At 45.2% G+C, this 20,893-nt stretch overlaps 1 protein-coding gene across 1 annotated transcript in view; it reads left to right on the top strand.

The window, feature by feature from the left end:
* The first annotated feature begins 321 nt into the window (after positions 1-321).
* Positions 322-20,893, top strand: part of MRPS18A (mitochondrial ribosomal protein S18A) — a 37,327-nt gene continuing 16,755 nt past the window's right edge. The window contains exons 1-3 of the mRNA XM_030199246.1: positions 322-502; positions 912-943; positions 9,694-9,801. Of these exons, the coding sequence (XP_030055106.1) occupies positions 322-502; positions 912-943; positions 9,694-9,801 (321 nt within the window). The remainder of the gene's footprint in view (positions 503-911; positions 944-9,693; positions 9,802-20,893) is intronic.

Here is a 20,893-nt window from a genome sequence, read left to right as displayed (position 1 = left end):
TGGGGTCGGATGTTGCTTCTTGGGGTATAGGGCTGATCTCTTAGGCAGGATGTTGCTTCCTGGGAGTGGAGAACCACATTTTCGGGTAGGATGTTGCTTCCTGGAGGTAGAGGACTGTCATTTGGGGTAGGATGTTGCTTCTTGGGGGTACAGGGCCATCTCTTCGGTATGGTGTTGTTGCTACTCTCTGGTGTGTGTTGTGGGAGCGACGGGGCAGCACGGGAGGTTCTGGTTATGCTGTTGCCCCAGCCCTTTCTTCTCAGTAAGCACTGGGTTGGTTCTTCCCTGAAAGCCTGAAAGTCTCCTGTGCCCGAATCCAAGATGGCGGCGCTGCATCGCTCTAGGCTCGCTCACTTCCGGGCCGGCGCCGGAAGCGGAAGCAGTAGCGGCGGTTGCAAGATGGCGGCGCGCCTTGGGCTCTGCTTCTCTTGGCGCCGTTTTTTTCCAGGGCTCCTAGCGAGCAGCGGCGTGAGAGTGACGGCGGCGCGTGGGCTGAGAGAGGGTGAGGAAGGGGGAAGGGGGGTCTAATCGCAGCAGGCAGGCGAGGCAGCCATTTCAAGAGATTGTTCGGGGAGGGGCTGAAGGGGTCTCGTCCTTGCACTGGTTCAGCTATGGATGTTGCAGGGTGGACGAGGAATCCAGCTCTTTAGCTCGGGCTCAGTTACCCATTCCAGGAGGGAGACTTTTTGTTTTAAACTTACATCCCAAAGCAGTGTGGGACTTGTAGTCCATTGAAATCAGTGCTGCAGGTCCCATAATGCACCAGGATGAGGTTGGCAGAAATCCTGGAATGGGTAACTTGGCAGCTCTGCACCTATTGCTCCCTCTAAAGCTACTAGTTACTTGAAAAGGGGAGGGTGCAAGAAAGACCAGAATATTGATGTTTTCTCTCTCTTTTTTCCCCCCCACAGTTGTGGAAGTTACAGAAGGGAAGACAACAGTTGTACGTATTCCTACCAGACTCCTGCTCTCCCTGAGCGACTTTCCCTGTTTGTCCCCATCTCATTCTCTCTGAGGCTATTAGATTGCTGCCAATCCTGAGCTTTCAGAAGGTTCCTGCCCACAACACAGTCTCTATAATTTACAGTCTTTTGTGTCCTAGACAAACCCTAGCTGCAAATGAATAGATGTAATGAGTTGAGCCAGTCCAGGTTTCAACTGGTTCTTTATGACGTGGAACTTCTTACAGACGATCTGTGAGCCCTACATCAGCACCAGTCCTTGGGGCAGACCTAGCCAATCAGGATTTCAGGATACCCATAATGAGTATGCATATGATAAATTTGCATGTACAACCTGCATTGTATGCAAATCTATCTCGTGTATATTCACTGCGGATGTCCTGAAAGATTTGGTATGTCCTGAAGACTGGGTTGAAAACCTCTGCCTTAGAGAGGTCCTGCTGAGATCCTAGACAAGGGATCAGACATAATAAATACCAGATGGCTCTAGAAAGAGAGAAAAAGGGAGTTAGCACCCATGAGCAGAATGAGATCCCATGGCTGTTACACCAAATATGTGTGGAATGCTAGGCGAGACCAGTGTACAACCATAGATCGGTTATGAAGTGGGACAGAGCAGTGCCGTAGCGAGGGCAGCTGACACCCAGGGCGGGTCACCGCTGCACGCACACACCCCTCGGCATGCACCCTCCCTTCTCCGGAGCGCATTCTTACTTTAATTAGGAAGCGAGGGGCGGGCGAGAGGGCCGATCCGCCTCCGAGTGCACGTCGCTGGGAGCTGCGTGGGCTCCACTGGTTCCTTGCTCTCTCTGCCCCGGAACAGGAAGTAACCTGTTCCGGGGCAGAGGGAGCAGGGAACCAGCGGAGCCGACACCCCCTCCCCCAGTGGCGTGCACCCGGGGCGGACTGCCCCACCGCCCCCCTTCCTACACCACTGGGACAGAGTATGTGTCTTACCAGTGATAACTCTCAGACTTGGTCAAATAAGTGACTTCCATGCAGCGAGTGTTTCCTGCCTTTCAGAGGATGGAGAGCAATGATCATGACATTCAGGGGACCCAAGTGTTGCTGAATCTTACATCTTATTCCCAAACAGATTTTTCTAATGCTGAAGCTGCTTTGAGTAAATCAGGCCATCTGAAGGGAAAAAGAGCTACAGGTGTACTCTTGAGCTCTGTGCAAGCATCTCCATATGCATTTCTGCTTCTCCGCTGTTGTTTTCGCTGTGTTTTTCGGCAGTGGTGGGATATGTTTACATGAGTGTTCTATTGGTATGGCTGGAATGTTTGTCTGTTTACTCTCTCATAAGGCATTCCTGTTTAAAGGTAATGGTGTGGGGGATTGACTGAGGGGTCAGGGAGTGATGTATAAGGAGCTGGCAGGTAAACATTGTAATTATTGTGTTAGTAACACTTCATTCATTCCATCTTACTGCAGTCCTAGACTGCAAAGTACATATGCAAAGAGAGCCCCCATAAAGACAGATCTTTTGTGGCTTTCCAAAGACTGCTGGGGGATTGAGGGTTGAAAGCCAGTTGAAATCTAATCCATGCTTCTGCTGTAGAAAGCCATGGTCTTGCTGTCTTGCGTGTCCCTTGATCTCATCCCATGGTTTTCAGTATCACTTTTATGCTGATGACTCCCAGATTTACCTCTCTATACCAGAAATTCCCACAGGAATTCCAGTACAAGGGAATACAGAGAAATATAGCACATCCATTCAGATAGCTGTGACTGTGATTCGTACTCGACCCAGCACTTTCCTGCTAATGAATTTAAGATTACATGGGACTATTATCAGACTCATAACCAATTAGATTGGGGCTTCTCGTTTAAACGCTTGTACATCGGACCACCTTATCTCTGTAAGGGGATTTCACAGCTGCATGAAACCTCCTGTTTGATGTTAACACACTACTACTACTATTTATAATTTCTATAGCGCTACAAGGCATACGCAGCGCTGTACACCATACACAAAAAGACAGTCCCTGCTCAAAGAGCTTACAATCTAGTTAAGACAGGTAAACAGACAGAATGATTAAGGGCAAGGGAATAAGGAGGTGAGGATAAGGACAGGGCAAGTGAGTAGTGGTTAGGAGTCAGAAGCAGTGGTAAAGAGGTGGGCTTTAAGTTTGGACTTGAAAACGGCCAAAGACTGTGCAATGTAATGGTGGGCTCATAATTGGGGAACTTGTATCCTATTACAAGTGAATACTTCTGGAAGACAGTTCACAAGGGGCTTCTGGAGGTCCAAAACACATGAAAACATATTGATTGTCTGAAGCACTGATAATACTGTGCTGCAGTAACGGGAATAGAAAATGCACATTGAAGGAAAGTTAACAGAAAGAATAAGTAGTTCAATAGTTTAAGACATTTGATATACCACCCGTTTTGTCAAAAACAAGTCAGTGGTGTAGAATAAAATAAACTGGTGAAAAAGAAAACCATTTAAAATAGGATAGCATTTTCTCACAAGAACATTCAGCATTAACACATTTCTGAACACACAAGGTTGACAAAAGTACACAAAAATTACAGACTGACTATTCTCTGAGTGCAATTATGTTTGTTTATTCTACACGTGATATACCACCTTTCTGTAAATACAGTCAAGGCGGTTTACATGTACTGTTTTTGCAGGTAATTTTCTGTCCCAGATGGACTCACAATCCTAGCAATTTAGAAAAAAGATTTTCAACTTGACCTTACGTTGTTTGAGATTGTTCCTTCCGAATTTCGAATGGTAATTGATTCCACAAAAAGGCAAGCTTGCGCCTGGGGCGAGAGAGCAAGTAATGCATGCATCCCTAGAAGGGATCATAAGACTGGAGCAAGGAAGTCAAATAAACCCTGGCCTATATTCCACGGGAAGCCAATGAAATTTAACACAATTCCTTCATTCTGAACTGTATCTAACCATCGCAACACCTAATGAGGCACGCCCATGTAAACCATATTACCGTAATTTAGTTTAGAAACAAAAGAATGTAGAAATGCTTGCAGCATAGGCTCCTCAAAGTAAGGACGTACAGCTTTCAACCACCTCAATGAGGAAAACCCTGATCGCACCACCCCTGAAACGTCTCATTCAAATAATAAACCAGGGTGATGATACTAAGATCTGTAACAGAGTGGACACCCCGAAGGGAGTGGAAAACATGAAAAAGGACCTACGGAAGGTAGAAGAATGGTCTAAGGTTTGGCAATTAAAATTCAATGTGAAGAAATGCAAAGTGATGCACTTAGGGAGTACAAATCCACGGGAGACGTATGTGTTAGGTGGGGAGAGTCTGATAGGTACAGATGGGGAGAGGGATCTTGGGGTGATAGTATCTGAGGATTTGAAGGCGACAAAACAGTGTGACAAGGCGGTGGCCCTAGCTAGAAGGGGATGGTGCTGGGCAGACTTAGACGGTCTGTGCCAGAACCGGTGGTGGGAGGCGGGACTGGTGGTTTGGAGGCGGGGATAGTGCTGGGCAGACTTATACGGTCTGTGCCAGAACCGGTGGTGAGAGGCGGGGCTGGTGGTTGGGAGGTGGGGATAGTGCTGGGCAGACTTATACGGTCTGTGCCCTGATATGGCAGGTACAAATCAAGGTAAGGTATACACAAAAAGTAGCACATGTGAGTTTATCTTGTTGGGCAGACTGGATGGACCGTGCAGGTCTTTTTTCTGCCGTCATCTACTATGTTACAATCCAAACTCCCAGGTACCTGCACCTTATCCTGCAAGAATTGTGGCAGAACCCCAGGGCTTGGCAAATGCCCAGTCAGCCAACATGCTGTAGTTTTCTCCACATTCCTCCAGTGCAATACATCATCAACTTACACATAAACACTTACAACCAATTGCTGAATTACTTGCACCAAGGGAGCCAAAAACAAATTAAACAGCACTGGGGATAAAGCAGAGTCTTGGGGCACTCCACACTGCAACTCGTGGACAGTTGAACAAAATGATTCTGGGGAAAAGAAGAAAACCATCTAACCCCAGGTCAACCAATCACTGCAAAAGTAACAGGATCTAACACATCAAATGCAACAGTAAGGTTCAATGACACCGTCAAGGCAACCTTACCCTTATCCAGCTGAGCACGAACATCACGTAAAAACTGAACTAACACTGTCTCAGTCCCATACTCTTCGCAAAAACCAGACTGATAGGGGCTTAATGCCCCCACATTATCCAGAAAATCCACCAACTGCCAGCTTGACTAGCATACCCAAATTAGATATGGGCCTATAACTGGCAACCCCTTTCTCCAAACTCTTTCAAACTAAAGTATAAGCCAACGGCAACAAACCATGACGTTGGTGCTTAACACAAGATAGAAGTATTGGGTCCAAATTACCGCCCACCCTCAAACCCCGCAACCCCAGAACAAACTTCTCCCATGTAGACAACCTAAACTCCTCCCTCCTTTCAACACCTACCTCCATCCCTTCCTCTCACACCAGGCTACTACTGTTTATCATTTCTGTAGTGTGACTTGACGTATGCAGTGCTGTACGCTTGAACATGAAGAGACAGTCCCTACTCAAAAGAGCTTACAATCTAATTAGGACAGACAAACAGGACAAATAATGGATAAGGGAATTTCTAAGGTGGGAATGATAAAACATACATGGGTACTGTACACGTGAATAGGGGTTTAAAAGCAGCATCAAAAAAGTGGGCTTTTTGCCTGGATTTGAAGACGGCCAGAGCTGGAGCTTGACATACTGGCTCAGGAAGCCTATTCCAGGGATATTGAGCAGCAAGATAAAAGGAACGGAGTCTGGAGTTAGCAGTGGAGGAGAAGGTTGCAGATAAGAGAGATTTACCCAGTGAACGGAGTTCCCGGGGAGGAATGTAGGGAGAGATGAGAGTGGAGAGGTACTGAGAAGCTGCAGAGTGAATGCACTTGTAAGTCAATAAGAGGCGTTTGAAGTGTATGAAGAAACAGATAGAGAGCCAATGAAGTGACTTGAAGAAAGGGCTAATATGAGCATAATGACACTGACGGAATATAAGTCGTGCAGCAGAATTTTGAACAGATTGAAGGGGAGATAGATGGCTTAGTGGGAGAACTGTGAGAAGCAAGTTGCAGTAGTCTTAAGTGAGGGGTGATAACAGTTTTGTTAGGCTGATACGTGGGCCTGGATTCCTGCTGGAATTTCTGGTGTGGAGAGGTAGATCTGGCAGTCATCAGCATAGTACTGAACACCATGGGTTGAGATCAAGTACCAAAGGAAGAAGCAGCTACGAAATTAGTAAGCGATCTTGAATGCAAAAATTATAGGGACAGGCTTATGAACCTCAACATGTATACGCTGGAAGAGAGGAGGGAGAGAGGAGACATGATAGAAACGTTTAAATATCTCAAGGGCATTTATGTACAGAAAGAGAGCCTTTTTCAAATGAAGGAGAGCTCTGGAATGAGGGGGCATATGTAACACTAGGGGGCGCTGTGCTTATGACAACACAAAAGCCACCAGACACAATATGCGGTATATCGCTTTTATTGGTGATACATATGTGAACACATACACCAAGATACTTACAGCACCTGCAATTCAGTCAGCATCTGGGAAGACCACCAGGGAAGCACTAGCTCTTCCTCAGAGATTGCAGGGAAATACCCTTCACTGAACAAGGCGTCCCTATGTTCAGGCAAGCTTCTAAAGAAGGTCCCATGCTCCCCCCTCTTTTATAGTGTGAAACAAAGGTGCCTTTCCCAGACTTGCACGAGCTGGCATCCCTTAAACAACCAGCCTGTTTCCCATAACAGAGAATAACTCCCCCAGACTTGCACAGGTTGAAGGTGCCTTTCCCAGATGTGCTGGCATCCCTTAAACAACCACCATAACAGAGAATAACTCCCCCAGACCTGCACAGGTTGAAGGTGCCTTTCCCAGAGGTGCTGGCATCCCTTAAACAACTAGCCTGTTTCCCATAACAGAGAATATCAACACATAATTACAGCCAAAACATTCCACTCATTCCATCCCCAGCTGACCTTCAATCCCATATATTACAGCAAATGATGAAGTTAAGAGGGAATAGGCTTAGGAGTAACCAAAGGAAGTTTTATTTCACAGAAAGGGTGGTGGAGAGGCGTGGGATGGCCTCCCGGCGGAGGTGGTGGACTTGAGGACTGTTCCAGAATTTTAAAAGGCATGGAATAAGCATGTGGGATCACTTAGGAGCAGGAAGAATTAGGGGTTGCAGAGGATGGGCAGACTGGATGGGTCATATGGCCTTTATCTGCCGTCATGTTTCTTAAAAGAAGAGGTCCCAAGACAGAGCCCTGAGGTACACCAACGATAGTGGGATAGAAGTGGAGGAGGGTCTGCCAGAGTATACACTAAAAGTGCGATGGGAGAGATAAGAAGAAAACCAGGAAAGAACAGAGCCCTGAAATCCAAGTGAGGACAGCGTATCAAGGAGTAGGCGGTGATCAACAGTGTCAATAGCAGCAGGTAGAGAAGGATGAGGATAGAGACCTTTGCAACTGGCCAGGAACAGGTTATTGGAGACTTTAGCAAGTGCTGTTTCAGTTGAATGAAGAGGGCAAAAGCCAGATTGAAGTGGATCAAGAATTGCTTGAAATGAAAGAAAGTGAAGACAATAGCAGTGAACAACACGTTCCAGTATTTTGGATAGAAAAGGGAGGAGGGAGATGGGGCGATAGTTGGAAGAAGTGGAGGAGTGGCCTAGTGGTTAGGGTGGTGGACTTTGGTCCTGGGGAATTGAGTTTGATTCCCACTTCAGGCACAGGCAGCTCCTTGTGACTCTGGGCAAGTCACTTAACCCTCCATTACCCCATGTAAGCCGCATTGAGCCTGCCATGAGTGGGAAAGCGTGGGGTACAAATGTAACAAAAATAAAATAGATACTATTGGAGATTCTACATGGAATGTTGCTTCTATTGGAGATTCTACATGGAATGTTGCTATTCCACTAGCAACATTCCATGTAGAAGGCTGCGCAGGCTTCTGTTTCTGTGAGTCTGACGTGCAGGACGTCAGACTCACAGAAGCAGAAGCCTGCGCGGCCACATTGGTGATCTGCAAGGGCCAACTTCTACATGGAATGTTGCTAGTGGAATAGCAACATTCCATGTAGAATCTCCACTAGTGGCAACATTCCATGTAGAATCTCCAATAGTAGCAACATTCCTTGTAGAATCTCAAATAGTAGCAACAGTGGAGGAGTGGCCTAGTGGTTAGGGTGGTGGACTTTGGTCCTGGGGAACTGAGGAACTGAGTTTGATTCCCACTTTAGGCACAGGCAGCTCCTTGTGACTCTGGGCAAGTCACTTAACCCTCCATTGCCCCATGTAAGCCGCATTGAGCCTGCCATGAGTGGGAAAGCGCAGGGTACAAATGTAACAAAAATAAAATAGATACTATTGGAGATTCTACATGGAATGTTGCTATTCCACTAGCAACATTCCATGTAGAAGGCTGCGCAGGCTTCTGTTTCTGTGAGTCTGACGTCCTGCATGTATGTGCAGGACGTCAGACTCACAGAAGCAGAAGCCTGCGCGGCCACATTGGTGATCTGCAAGGGCCGACTTCTACATGGAATGTTGCTAATGGAATAGATTCTCAAATAGTAGCAACAGTGGAGGAGTGGCCTAGTGGTTAGGGTGGTGGACTTTGGTCCTGGGGAATTGAGTTTGATTCCCACTTCAGGCACAGGCAGCTCCTTGTGACTCTGGGCAAGTCACTTAACCCTCCATTGCCCCATGTAAGCCGCATTGAGCCTGCCATGAGTGGGAAAGCGCGGGGTACAAATGTAACAAAAAAAAAAAAAAAGAACAGGTAGGGCCCAATGAAGGTTTTTTTTGAGGAGTGCTGTAACTACAGCATGTTTAAAGGCATCAGGAATAGTTGCAGTGGAAAGTGAAAGACTGAGGCTATGACAGAATGGATAACAGGAGAGGAGGAAAGAAAATCTGCAGTTTTCTCTTCAATGATTTCAGGTGAGGAAGAAAAAGGAAATGGGACTTGATATACTGCCTTTCTGAGGTTTTTGCAACTACATTCAAAGCGGTTTACATATATTCAGGTACTTATTTTGTACCAGGGGCAATGGAGGGTTAAGTGACTTGTCCAGAGTCACAAGGAGCTGCAGTGGGAATTGAACTCAGTTCCCTAGGATCAAAGTCCACTGCACTAACCACTAGGCTACTCCTCCACTCCAAAAGGAGGCAGGGGTTGAGAGAATGGACTGAGGGAAGGAGAAGTCCTGTTTGGCAAGTGAAAGAGCAGACTGGAAGGAAGTCAGCAAGGATTTGAAATTTATGAAGTCAGCAATGGGCACTGGATTTCAGCCAAAGGTGTTCGGCAGCTCGGGCACAGAAACGTAGGTAGTGGATTGTAGTGGTTAGCCAAGGCAGGGGTTTGGTATGCCTTACAGAACTGGAAGTGGGAGAAGCGAGAGTATCCAGAGCAAAGGAGAATATAGTATTATAGGAAGAGACAGCCTCATTGATAGACTTGGATAACATAGTGGTTGACAAGAGGTTTTAACAACATGAAAAATATTTATTCAAACAGGAAAATTCAAGTAGTAACTTCAAAAGCCCACCTACAGGCTAAGGTCAGGGACAATGGGCAGTACTGTCCCCTAAGTTTTATACTCTAGAATGTGGGTTGCGTCCTCTCCTAGCTTTTTTTATACTGTTGTTTATCCTGTGCAACCGATAATGCAGTTTGATCTTTCTTTATTTCCTAGATTGAAGGCAGAATTAAAGAGGATGTAAAGATTCCTGTTCTTCCTCCCAATCCTTCAGGCCAGTGTCCGATCTGCCGCTGGAATCTGAAACATAAATACGATTACTCAGTAAGTGTTATTGCAGGCACAGGGCCTGTCAGAGGAGATGGGGGAAATTCTAGTCTGGTTGTTGACTCTGCAGTCAGAATGGAAAAGATTGAAGCATACAGCAGCTAGCGTACCCTGAATTGCTTTCTGAAAGCATACATGCAAAGGAAAAGAATGAAAAGAGACTTGGGAGCCAAGGTGATTTCTGCAGAATTCTGCACTGCCTCATCACAGCCATAGGAGCTGGCTCTGAGGGTGCTTGAATAACCCCAATATTGAACAAACTCCTTGATTCTGTCCGGGGAGGGTTAATTTCCGTTGGGGATAGCATCCCCAATAATTTAGAAAAGTTGGCTCCTATGATTCCAGCCATACAATTCAGACCCATCTATTTTTGAACGTTTGCAAACATGTTAAAAGTGCAGCATGCTTGAGAGATGCTAAGATGCACAGGGACAAGCATAACTAGTAGAAAGACACACATTAGTGAAACAGGTGTAATATTGTCTGGTGCTGGAGACCATCCCTCCAGAGGGATATTACGCAACTCTCTCAGCAGTTAAGTGTGTACCGTAGACCTTCTGTATGACGCAATATATGTGACCTTTTTGAAAGGTAGAGGCAACAAAGATTCATGTTGTCTAACTTCAAGTGCCTCTTTGTACATATCAATAAAGTTTGATATTTTACCTCTGGGACGCTGTTCGCATATTGGTTGTCCATTGGTCCTTCCCTACTTCTTGTCTTACTGACATTTTCTATGAGGGAATCTATTTCCTTTTTTCCCTGTTTATTTGACAAAGCACCTCATGAACGTCTCCTGAGAAAATTAGAACATCTTCGTATGGTATCAATATCTAATTTTAAGAAACAGTTGTTTGCACAGGCCTATACTTAATGTGGTTCTGAATTTAAGTTGGAATTAGTGTTAATTATATTTGGTTTCTTTTTTTTTATTGTTGTATCTGTAACTCAGATGATAAGTGGGATATAAATGAAATTTAAAAAATGAGATAGGAGACAGTGTCCTATTGTGTATTGATTAAAGGATAGAAAACAGAGAGTAGGGTTAAATGTTCAGTATTCTCAGTGGAGAAGGGTAGATAGCGGGGTTCCCCAGGGGTCTGTGCTGGGACCGTTGCTTTTTAACACATTTATAAATGATCTAGAAATGGGACCAACAAGTGAGCTGATTAATTTAGACACAGTTATTCAAGTTGTTAAATCATAAGAGGATTGTGAAGAATTGTAAGAGGACCTTATGAGACTAGGAGACTGGGCATCCAAATGGCAGAAGACATTTAATGTGAGCAAGTGCAAAGTGATGCATGTGGGAAAGAGGAACCCAATATGAAGCAAAACAATGAAGATGACTCAAAAACGACGGACAACTCTTCAGATAAGAAAAGCTGTTTATTAAGCATGGTGGAGACTCGACATAGCTGTGTTTCAACCAGCTAGATCTGAATCAGGAGTCTCTTGTATCAAGTAAGATCATCCAATGAAGATATTTTTCGTTGTCTGTGTATTTAAACAACAAATTGATACTCCTGGTGCGCCTAAACAAAATCTATTCTAGATAAAAATACAAAACAAAACTTTGAGAATGAACCTGCAGTTTATGAGCAAGAGACTCCTGATGCAGGCCTAGCTGACCAAAACACAGCTGTTGAGTCTCCACCATCCTTGAACAGTTTTTCTTAGCTGAAGCGTTGTCCATTGTTTTTGAGTCATCTTCGCAGTTTTGCTTCGTACTGTATACTTTTGCGGAGATTTGTTTCTTCTGTGTGTACAAAGAGGAACCCAAACCGTAGCTACGTGATGCAAAGTTCCACGTTAGGAGTAACTGCCTAGGAAAAGGATCTAGGTGTCATCGTTGATGATACTTTGAAACCCTCTGCTCAGTGTGAAGCAGCAGCTGCTAAAAGAGCAAACAGAATGTTAGGAATTATTAGGAAAGGAATGGAAAATAAAAATGAGAATGTTACAACGGAATTCAAACATGCGTGGGATAAGCTTAAAGGAATCCTGTGCCGAAGGAATGGATCCTCAGGAGCTTAGTCAAGATCGGGAGGCGGGGCTGGTGGTTGGGAGGCGGGGATAGTGCTGGGCAGACTTACACGGTCTGTGCCAGAGCCAGTGTTTGGGAGGCGGGGATAGTGCTGGGCAGACTTATACGGTCTGTGCCAGAGCCAGTGGTGGGAAGCGGGACTGGTGGTTGGGAGGCGGGGATAATGCTGGACAGACTTGTACGGTCTGTGCCAGAGCCGGGGTTGGGAGGCAGGGCTGGGAGGTGAGGATAGTGCTGGGCAGACTTATACGGTCTGTGCCTGTGCCAGAGCCATGGTTGGGAGGCGGGGATAGTGCAGGGCAGACTTATACGGTCTGTGCCAGAGCCGGTGGTGGGAGGCAGGACTGGAGGTTGGGAAGCGGGGATAGTGCAGGGCAGACTTATACGGTCTGTGCCAGAGCCGGTGGTGGGAGGCAGGGCTGGTGGTTGGGAGGCGGGGATAGTGCTGGGCAGACTTACACGGTCTGTGCCAGAGCCAGTGTTTGGGAGGCGGGGATAGTGCTTGGCAGACTTATACGGTCTGTGCCAGAGCCAGTGGTGGGAAGCGGGACTGGTGGTTGGGAGGCGGGGATAATGCTGGACAGACTTGTACGGTCTGTGCCAGAGCCGGGGTTGGGAGGCAGGGCTGGGAGGTGAGTATAGTGCTGGGCAGACTTATACGGTCTGTGCCTGTGCCAGAGCCATGGTTGGGAGGCGGGGATAGTGCAGGGCAGACTTATACGGTCTGTGCCAGAGCCGGTGGTGGGAGGCAGGGCTGGTGGTTGGAAGGCGGGGATAGTGCTGGGCAGACTTATACGGTCTGTGCCAGAGCCGGTGGTGGGAGGCAGGGATAGTGCTGGGCAGACTTATATGGTCTGTGCCCTGAAGAGCACAGGTACAAATCAAAGTAGGGTATACACAAAAAGTAGCACATATGAGTTTGTCTTGTTGGGCAGACTGGATGGACCATGCAGGTCTTTTTCTGCCGTCATCTACTATGTTACTATGTATCGTTCCATGGTGCGACTACACCTGAAATATTGTGTGAAATTCTGGTCACCGCATCTCGGAGATATAGCGGAATAGAAAAGGAACAGAGAAGGGTGATGAAAATGATAAAGGGATGGGACAACTTCTCTATGAGGAAAGTCTAAAGCAGCTGGTTCTCTTCAGCTTGGAGAAGATGACTGAGGGGAAATATGATAGAGGTCTATAAAATACTGTTATTCCTACATTAGAACATTAAACTGTTCAGAAGACTGTAAAGAGCTTAGGAGTCTGATTAGACTCTTTATTTAAATGGTGATATTCATATTAAGAAATTGACATCTATTTATCTTAATCTTAGATTTTCGTGCCATGTGTGATCATATTTTTCTATTGATGACCTGCAAAAACTGATCCAAGCCTTGATTCTTTCAAAAATCGTTTTTTTTTTTTCTTACATTTGTACCCTGCGCTTTCCCACTCATGGCAGGCTCAATGCGGCTTACATGGGGCAATGGAGGGTTAAGTGACTTGCCCAGAGTCCCACTAGCAACATTCCATGTAGAAGTCGGCCCTTGCAGATCACCAATGTGGCCGCGCAGGCTTCTGCTTCTGTGAGTCTGACGTCCTGCATGTACGTGCAGGACGTCAGACTCACAGAAACAGAAGCCTGCGCAGCCTTCTACATGGAATGTTGCTAGTGGAATAGCAACAATCCATGTAGAATCTCCAATAGTAGCAACAATCCATGTAGAATCTCCAATAGTAGCAACATTCCATGTAGAATCTCCAATAGTAGCAACATTCCATGTAGAATCTCCAATAGCATCTATTTTTTTTTTTTTATTTCTCTTTATTAATTTTTAACAATCATAATAACTCTTATGAGTGTTTACACAAATAAGTAATACAATAAAGAATAAAGATAAATTCAAATCTAAGGTTTCATTTTTATCGTCCACAATACTATTAAAGAAACGATCCAAGAAAGAGAAATTAAACAGAGGTAAAACTAATTAAAGAAAACATCTTGTCCCAAGTGGTCACTCTAAGCTGTCATACAGTATTACATATGTGACTATATTACCACATTAACCTCCTCTCTACTTATCAGGAAATCCTCCAACTGACTGGGTTCAAAGAACTGGTAAGATTTAGACTGGTGCAATACTCTACTTATACAGGGAAATCTTAACAGGAAATTAGCACCTATTGCAAGCACCCTAGGGCGCAAGGTTAAAAATATCTTGCGTCTCTTTTGTGTATCCCTAGATAAATCCGGGTACACTCGTATCTTTGAACCCAAAAATAAAGAATCTAGATGTCTAAGAGAGAGTCTGAGCACTGCGTCTCTATCTAATTCCAGTGCAAAGGTAGTTAACAAGGTTATTCTTTGAGTTATCACCTCAAGTGATGATTCAAGAAAAGTAGTGAGATTCATTGCCTCCTCCTTCTGGGCTTGCGAATTTTCCTTTACATCTTTAGTGTTTGGTTGCAAATAAAAAGCCCGAGTTATTGGAGGCAATGAATTCTCAGACATACCTAATATCTCAATCAAGTATTTCCTAACCATTTGCAATGGAGTAACAAGCGGTGATTTGGGAAAATTTATGAAACGTAAGTTCAATCTTTTAGAGTGATTTTCTAAATACTCCAATCGCCTTGAAGTAAAGATCTTATCCTTTAAAAAAGCTTGACCCATAAGCTCAACTTTCTCATTTCTTTCAGTCAGAGCTTTAACTTCAATGGTATGGAGATCATTAGTTTGCAATTGTGCCAACGCAGTCTCAGCCAGAATCTTAATTGTCTCAGTATTTTTTTTAACTAAAGTTTGTAGTGAGGAGTGCATGTTGGAAGTTAAGTCCCACAGTGACTCTAGGGTCACTACAGCTGGTTTTTCCGTTTGTCCCGTTAGAAAATCCGGGAGGGGAGCTTTAACAACCTGGTCCAAGGTACTCACTGTTTTAGATCTTACTACAGGGCTGAAATTAAAAGCTGGTTCACCCAGGTTGTTATCGTCCAGTTTTCCTTCTGTCTCCAGCAAGTTCCCTCTCCGTTCACTCCGTTCTCCTCCTGGGAGTAGTGTGGCAGGACTTGATGGAGTACTTTCTCGTCCGGGTTGCGGGGGAGCCGCACGTTCGACGGGGCTCAAGGAAGCCCCGTCTATACTGTTGGCTAGCGTCAACGCGCTAGCTCCGGCAGCAGGAGTTGACACCATCTCGGGACCCAACGCGATTCCATACCGTTCCAGCGTTGCTTGCTGAAGTTGGGGGGTTTCGCCAGGGGTAGAGGGAACCTCCCTGACTCTGCCTCTCCGTTTGCCCATCGCAATCGACCGGCAAAACACCTTCCTCAGCTCTAACGGAGGTAGGTTGTAGCACGTCTGGTGATTGAATTCACGACGTCGCCATCTTGGATCCAGATCAATAGCATCTATTTTATTTTTGTTACATTTGTACCCTGCGCTTTCCCACTCATGGCAGGCTCAATGCGGCTTACATGGGGCAATGGAGGGTTAAGTGACTTGCCCAGAGTCACAAGGAGCTGCCTGTGCCTGAAGTGGGAATTGAACTCAGTTCCTCAGGACTAAAGTCCACCACCCTAACCACTAGGCCACTCCTCCACTGTTGCTACTATTTGAGATTCTACATGGAATTTTGCTATTCCACTACATTCCATGTAGAAGTCGGCCCTTGCAGATCACCAATGTGGCCGCGCAGGCTTCTACATGGAATGTTGCTAGTGGAATAGCAACATTCCATGTAGAATCTCCAATAGTAGCAACATTCCATGTAGAGTCTCCAATAGTATCTATTTTATTTTTGTTACATTTGTACCCTGCGCTTTCCCACTCATGGCAGGCTCAATGCGGCTTACATGGGGCAATGGAGGGTTAAGTGACTTGCCCAGAGTCACAAGGAGCTGCCTGTGCCTGAAGTGGGAATTGAACTCAGTTCCTCAGTTCCCCAGGACCAAAGTCCACCACCCTAACCACTAGGCCACTCCTCCACTCCACAAATAGTAACAAATAGCTAACAAGTAGTAACTGGTATCTAAATGAACTGCACTACTGATTGTACACCTATTGTCCACAGGTATGGGGGAATCTTCAATGTAGCTCTTATTTCCCTGTAACCTGTAGAAAACCCAAGCAAGAACTACATAGGGCAGAGAAATAAGTTACTTACTTTAACTCAGTCTACCAATTCTGCTTGAGTAGACTATAGCTTCTGAGAAGGCGAGTGGAAAAGCGAGAACTTGTATCCTGTTATCCACAGAAAACACACGCCACCAGTAAACAACTCTTTTCTTTCAGGACAAGTTGGACAGCAATGGGACCTCACTAGTTAGAGAACACCTTTAACAGAAAAAAAAAAAACCAGGAGAAAACAGAGAACAAGATGCTGCCAACAAGAAGCCTTTTTTAAAATATATTGTTATTTTTGGAAGGTAACCTAGAACAGAAAAGAAATGGCCCTAGGGGGATGGAGTTGGATTCTAACCCCCAAAGAGGTTCTGGAGGATCAACTGGCCAAACCCACTGTCGCATGTGTCAAGGGGAAAAGGATAGTGATAGGAGTGTACTACCGTCCGCCTGGATGCAGAAATGTTAAAGGAAATTAGGGATGCAAACAAACTGGGCAACACAATAATAATGGGTGATTTCAATTACCCCGATATTGACTGGGTAAATGTAATACATAGGAGGCCTGCACATTATTAGCATTTGTATAGCGCTACCAGACGCAGGCAGCGCTGAACACCTGATACAAAGAGACAGTCCCTGCTCAAAAGAGCTTACAATCTAAATAATACAGACAGACAAGACAGTTATGGGTGAGGGACGTAATGGGTGAAAAGGGACAAGGGGAGGGCACATAACCTCCCTAAAGCCTTAGTGCTCATGGAGGAACAGTCATGGTATATGCCATTGAATACAGAAAATATGACAGTTAAAAGAATGCATCGCCGAGAACAAGGAGGTCCTGTGACTGCCGAGGCACAGTTTCCAGGTGAGATTGGTAAATTTATGATCAGGATACCAAAGGGGACTGAAACTTCCCAGAAATCCCATGATCACCGAGTAACAAACACAACAGGACTTATAGACTTTGGGGCTCATTTTCCAAAACACTTAGACTTACAAAGGTTTACTATATAACTTTGTGCTTTGAAAACACACTTCTTTGTTTCCTAAGGATTGAGAAACCAGACTTCTGTGACTGTAAAGTGTGCTGTTCCCCTCACCTTTGTGAACATCTTTCCTTCCATATTCCGTTTTTAGTTTACAGTTTGTTTACAGTGCTGGTTCATTCTCACTGACCTCATGAAAGGAGTATTAGGTTGTGTTACCTCCAGTTTGTAAACCTGCACTAATAGGTTTGAGTTTGATTACTTGCCTTTCCAAATCCAAGCTAAAAGTGAGTTGCAATTCAGGCACAGTTGGTATTTCCTTCTCTCAAAGGGCTTACAATCTTAAATTTGTACCTAAGGTGATTTGAGGGTGTGAAGTTAGCTGTAAGGCACATTGCTAACAGATTTGGAAGTGGAGTCCTGGCTTCCTTGGTTCTCAGTTCACTGCTCTAATTAGCAGATCACCCCACCTGTCCTTTAGCGGTACTGAAATGCTGCTTAGATACAGAAATGAACGGGGCCTTTCCACAATATCTTACCTCAGTTTGTATGTCTTTTATGGTCAGTCTATTTCAGAGTATGTTTTGCAGCATGTAGCTATCGTGCCATGGCAACTGGAAAATACCTATTAAATGTTACCCTCGGATAAATCTAGTTGAAATGCTACTTTCCCGTAATATACCTCTTATTGCCTCACCACACCCATAGGTGGGTATCAGTTGCTCAGTGGCCATTAAAGCAGACCTACAAGAAATGTCTGGCAAACTGTACAAGTGGTGGTCAGTGCATGTCTAGAAGCCCTTCCTGCACTGTGTACACGCAGCAGCAGCCCAAAAAACCTTTTTCCAGGAAAAACTCGTTTGTTTACATGGCATTCATTCTGAGTGCGCTCCACTGGGACCTATAAGAACTGCACAAGTCTGACACCGTATCCTTCCCAAAGAAACTTTGTATATAGAGATTTATATTGTGATGAGGAGCTGGCGTTTAAAGAACAATAAATTAAGCGTAATTAGGTTATATGAAGAAAGCCTGGTCAGCTCAAGACAGCCAGATTAAACCGCTGTAGCACTAAAGACACTTAAGGGAGAAAAAACACTTTTGAAACTTCAGTTTTCTTTTCAGTTTTGCAGTTTCTCAACCAGTCTGACTCCTGCAGCCTATTGGGAAACCATGGATTAAGCACTTGATAGAGGGAACAAAGAATCTCAGTATGCCAGGGCCGTTTGTAAGGATGTTAAGATGCACCACTGACAGTCTGGTTCGGTCATTCACTGGAACTGCACATATAGAAAAAGTTTGACAATGGTGTCTCATAGTTTCATATGCAATATTTGTATTTAAGTTGAAATGTTCTCATATATTGTCCCAACTGCAATACCTGCTTGAAAGTCTGGACATAGCAAGGAATCAAGTTTCCAGATGTATAATTCTTCATTTTCTGTAAAAGAAACAACTGGTTCTGTGATCTCGGGGCCACATTTGAAAAACATGCACTAGATCGAGAGAGAAAATGAGGGCTTCTCGAAACTGGGGCGCCAAGTGGCAGCAATCTTTGAGACCTTAGCACATGCCCCCAGTCCTCACTCTGCCTCCTAGCTTCACCCCGTTCCCCATCTCAACCCCATCCTCATTCTAGAAAATACCTTATTTACACAGGTGACAACAGAGATGAATTCCACACTAACAAAATCCACCAAGGACAGATCCTCATCCAACAGAATAAGATGCCATAAGTTAGAAACAGACAGACAAGAACTGAAATGGAAACCTAAGAAAGGCAGAATCTATAAGCAGTGCAGTAACAGTTAAAGAAACAGAAATTTAGAGAATGACGTGGGGACAGGGAGCTGCAGTAAACCACAGTAATCCATGCTAAAAGAAAAAATAATCTGGCCATTTACCGTGGATGCGGGAGCGGTAAAAGGCTTTGTTCCTGCGGTTAACCACCCCCCCCCCCCCCCCCCTCCAAAACAGTTGCAGTTACCATTCCTGGTCCAGCATCTCCGTGCCTGCCTTCCTCCCTCCTTCCCGTCAGCAGAGCCAACAAATCACTTCATTGGCTTCCGATCAGCTATCGCATACAATTCAAGCTCCTCCTCCTTACCTACAAATGCACTCAGTCTGCGGCTCCTCACTACGTCTCCACCCTCATCTCCCCCTATGTTCCCGCCCGTAACCTCCGCTCATAGGACAAAGCCCTTCTCTCAGTACCCTTCTCCACCACTGCCAACTCCAGGCTCCGCTCATTCTGCCTTGCCTCACCCCATGCCTGGAACAATCTTCCTTTACCCATACGCCATGCCCCCTCCCTACCCATCTTCAAATCTCTGCTTAAAACTCACCTCTTCAATGCTGCCTTCGGCGCCTAACCGCTTGAGAAATATAGAATGCCCCGATCTATCCACCCTATCAGATTAACTCGTCCTCTAGATTGTACACTTGTCTTTAGATTGTTCTCTTGTCTTTTAGATTGTAAGCTCTTTGAGCAGGGACCGTCCTTCTATGTTTATGTTTAAATTGTACAGTGCTGCGTAACCCTAGTAGCGCTTTAGAAATGCTAGTTAGTAGTAGTAGTAGTAGTCACAGGCTTGCTCCAGGATCTTCTCTCTTTCGGGTCTTGTGTTGCGATGCAGCTTCCTGCATCAGCCATCACCACTTTCGCTGATGGATGTTTCAGGTAAGCCCGGACTCTGCGATGGCACAGAGGCAGTGACATGAGCGTGTGTTCTCCTGCTACCTTTGAGCTGGGTATTGGAGGGCAGCGCACATACCAAGAGTAATGACCAGAGACCCTACGTGCTCTTCTTCCTGTTTCTCCCATGTGCTGCTGCACCCAAGGGAATGGGGAGGTGGGGCCTTACGGTGCTATGGGGAAATTACTTTAGGTTTGGGCATTTTTTCATGTCCTCTCTGCCTGATGCAGAGTTTTGTTTTAATTTTTTTTATATACCAACGTCTTTTTGACTTTCTGTATGGTGCTACTGTTTGGATTTCAGGGCTGAATCCTGACAACGTTCGGGTGTTAGTATTTCATGCTGTTAATTCCTGCTCAGGACATATTTTCTCAATTAGTGCACATAAATCTGTTACACCAACAAGCCTCCTCCAGCTGTTTTTCCCAACTTGGCAGATAAGGTTAGGTCATTTCTCTAGGCTTGATAGATGCTAGCCATTGCTTTAGTAAACTTGCAGTCAATCCTTATTCTACTTACTACTAACATCCATAGGGCTAATGAAGCTTTTGGCAGGACTAACACTCTGGAAGGGTTGTTTATTAAAGCTTAGCTTGAGTTATACGTCCACCGGTGTTATGGGATCTCAACGTTGTTCTCACCCAGCTGATGAAAGCGCCTTTTGAGCCACTGAATTCCTGCCATCTGAAGTTCTTGACCTTGAAGGTCATTTTCTTGGTGGCTGTTACTTCAACTCATAGGGTCAGTGAACTTCAGGCCTTAGTAGTGAATGTACCTTATACTAAGTTTCATCACAACAGAGTAGTCCTCCGCACGCACCCTAAGTTCCTGCCGAAAGTGGTGTTGGAGTTCCATCTGAACCAGTCGATTGTCTTGTCAACATTCTTTCCCCGATCTCATTCCCATCCTGGTGAAAACAGGTTGCACAGCTTGGATTGTTCTAGAATCCAACTCCACCCTCCTAGGCCTGTTTAATTCTGTTTCAGGCTGTACTCTTATTCAGGTTAATCTGTGTTGTGTCCTCACCGTTGTGAGGCCCAATTGACCAGTGTTTATTGTTTTTGGTGAGCTTGGATGCTAGGGATTCCCCACTTGTGAGAATTATAAGCCTGCTTGTCCTTGGAGAAAGCGCAGGTGTTCTCCGAGAACTGCAGGCTTTATATTCTCACAATCCCTCCCACCTCCCCTTGGAGTTGTGTCCTTTGTAGTTTTTTTTACTTTATTTTTTGCTGTAGTATTAAACTGA

Source organism: Microcaecilia unicolor, chromosome 3, assembly GCF_901765095.1.
Source record: "Microcaecilia unicolor chromosome 3, aMicUni1.1, whole genome shotgun sequence".
NCBI classification, from domain to species: domain Eukaryota; kingdom Metazoa; phylum Chordata; class Amphibia; order Gymnophiona; family Siphonopidae; genus Microcaecilia; species Microcaecilia unicolor.
The sequence above is the reverse complement of the archived record's forward strand: the minus strand, read 5'-3'. Positions and strand labels throughout refer to the sequence as shown.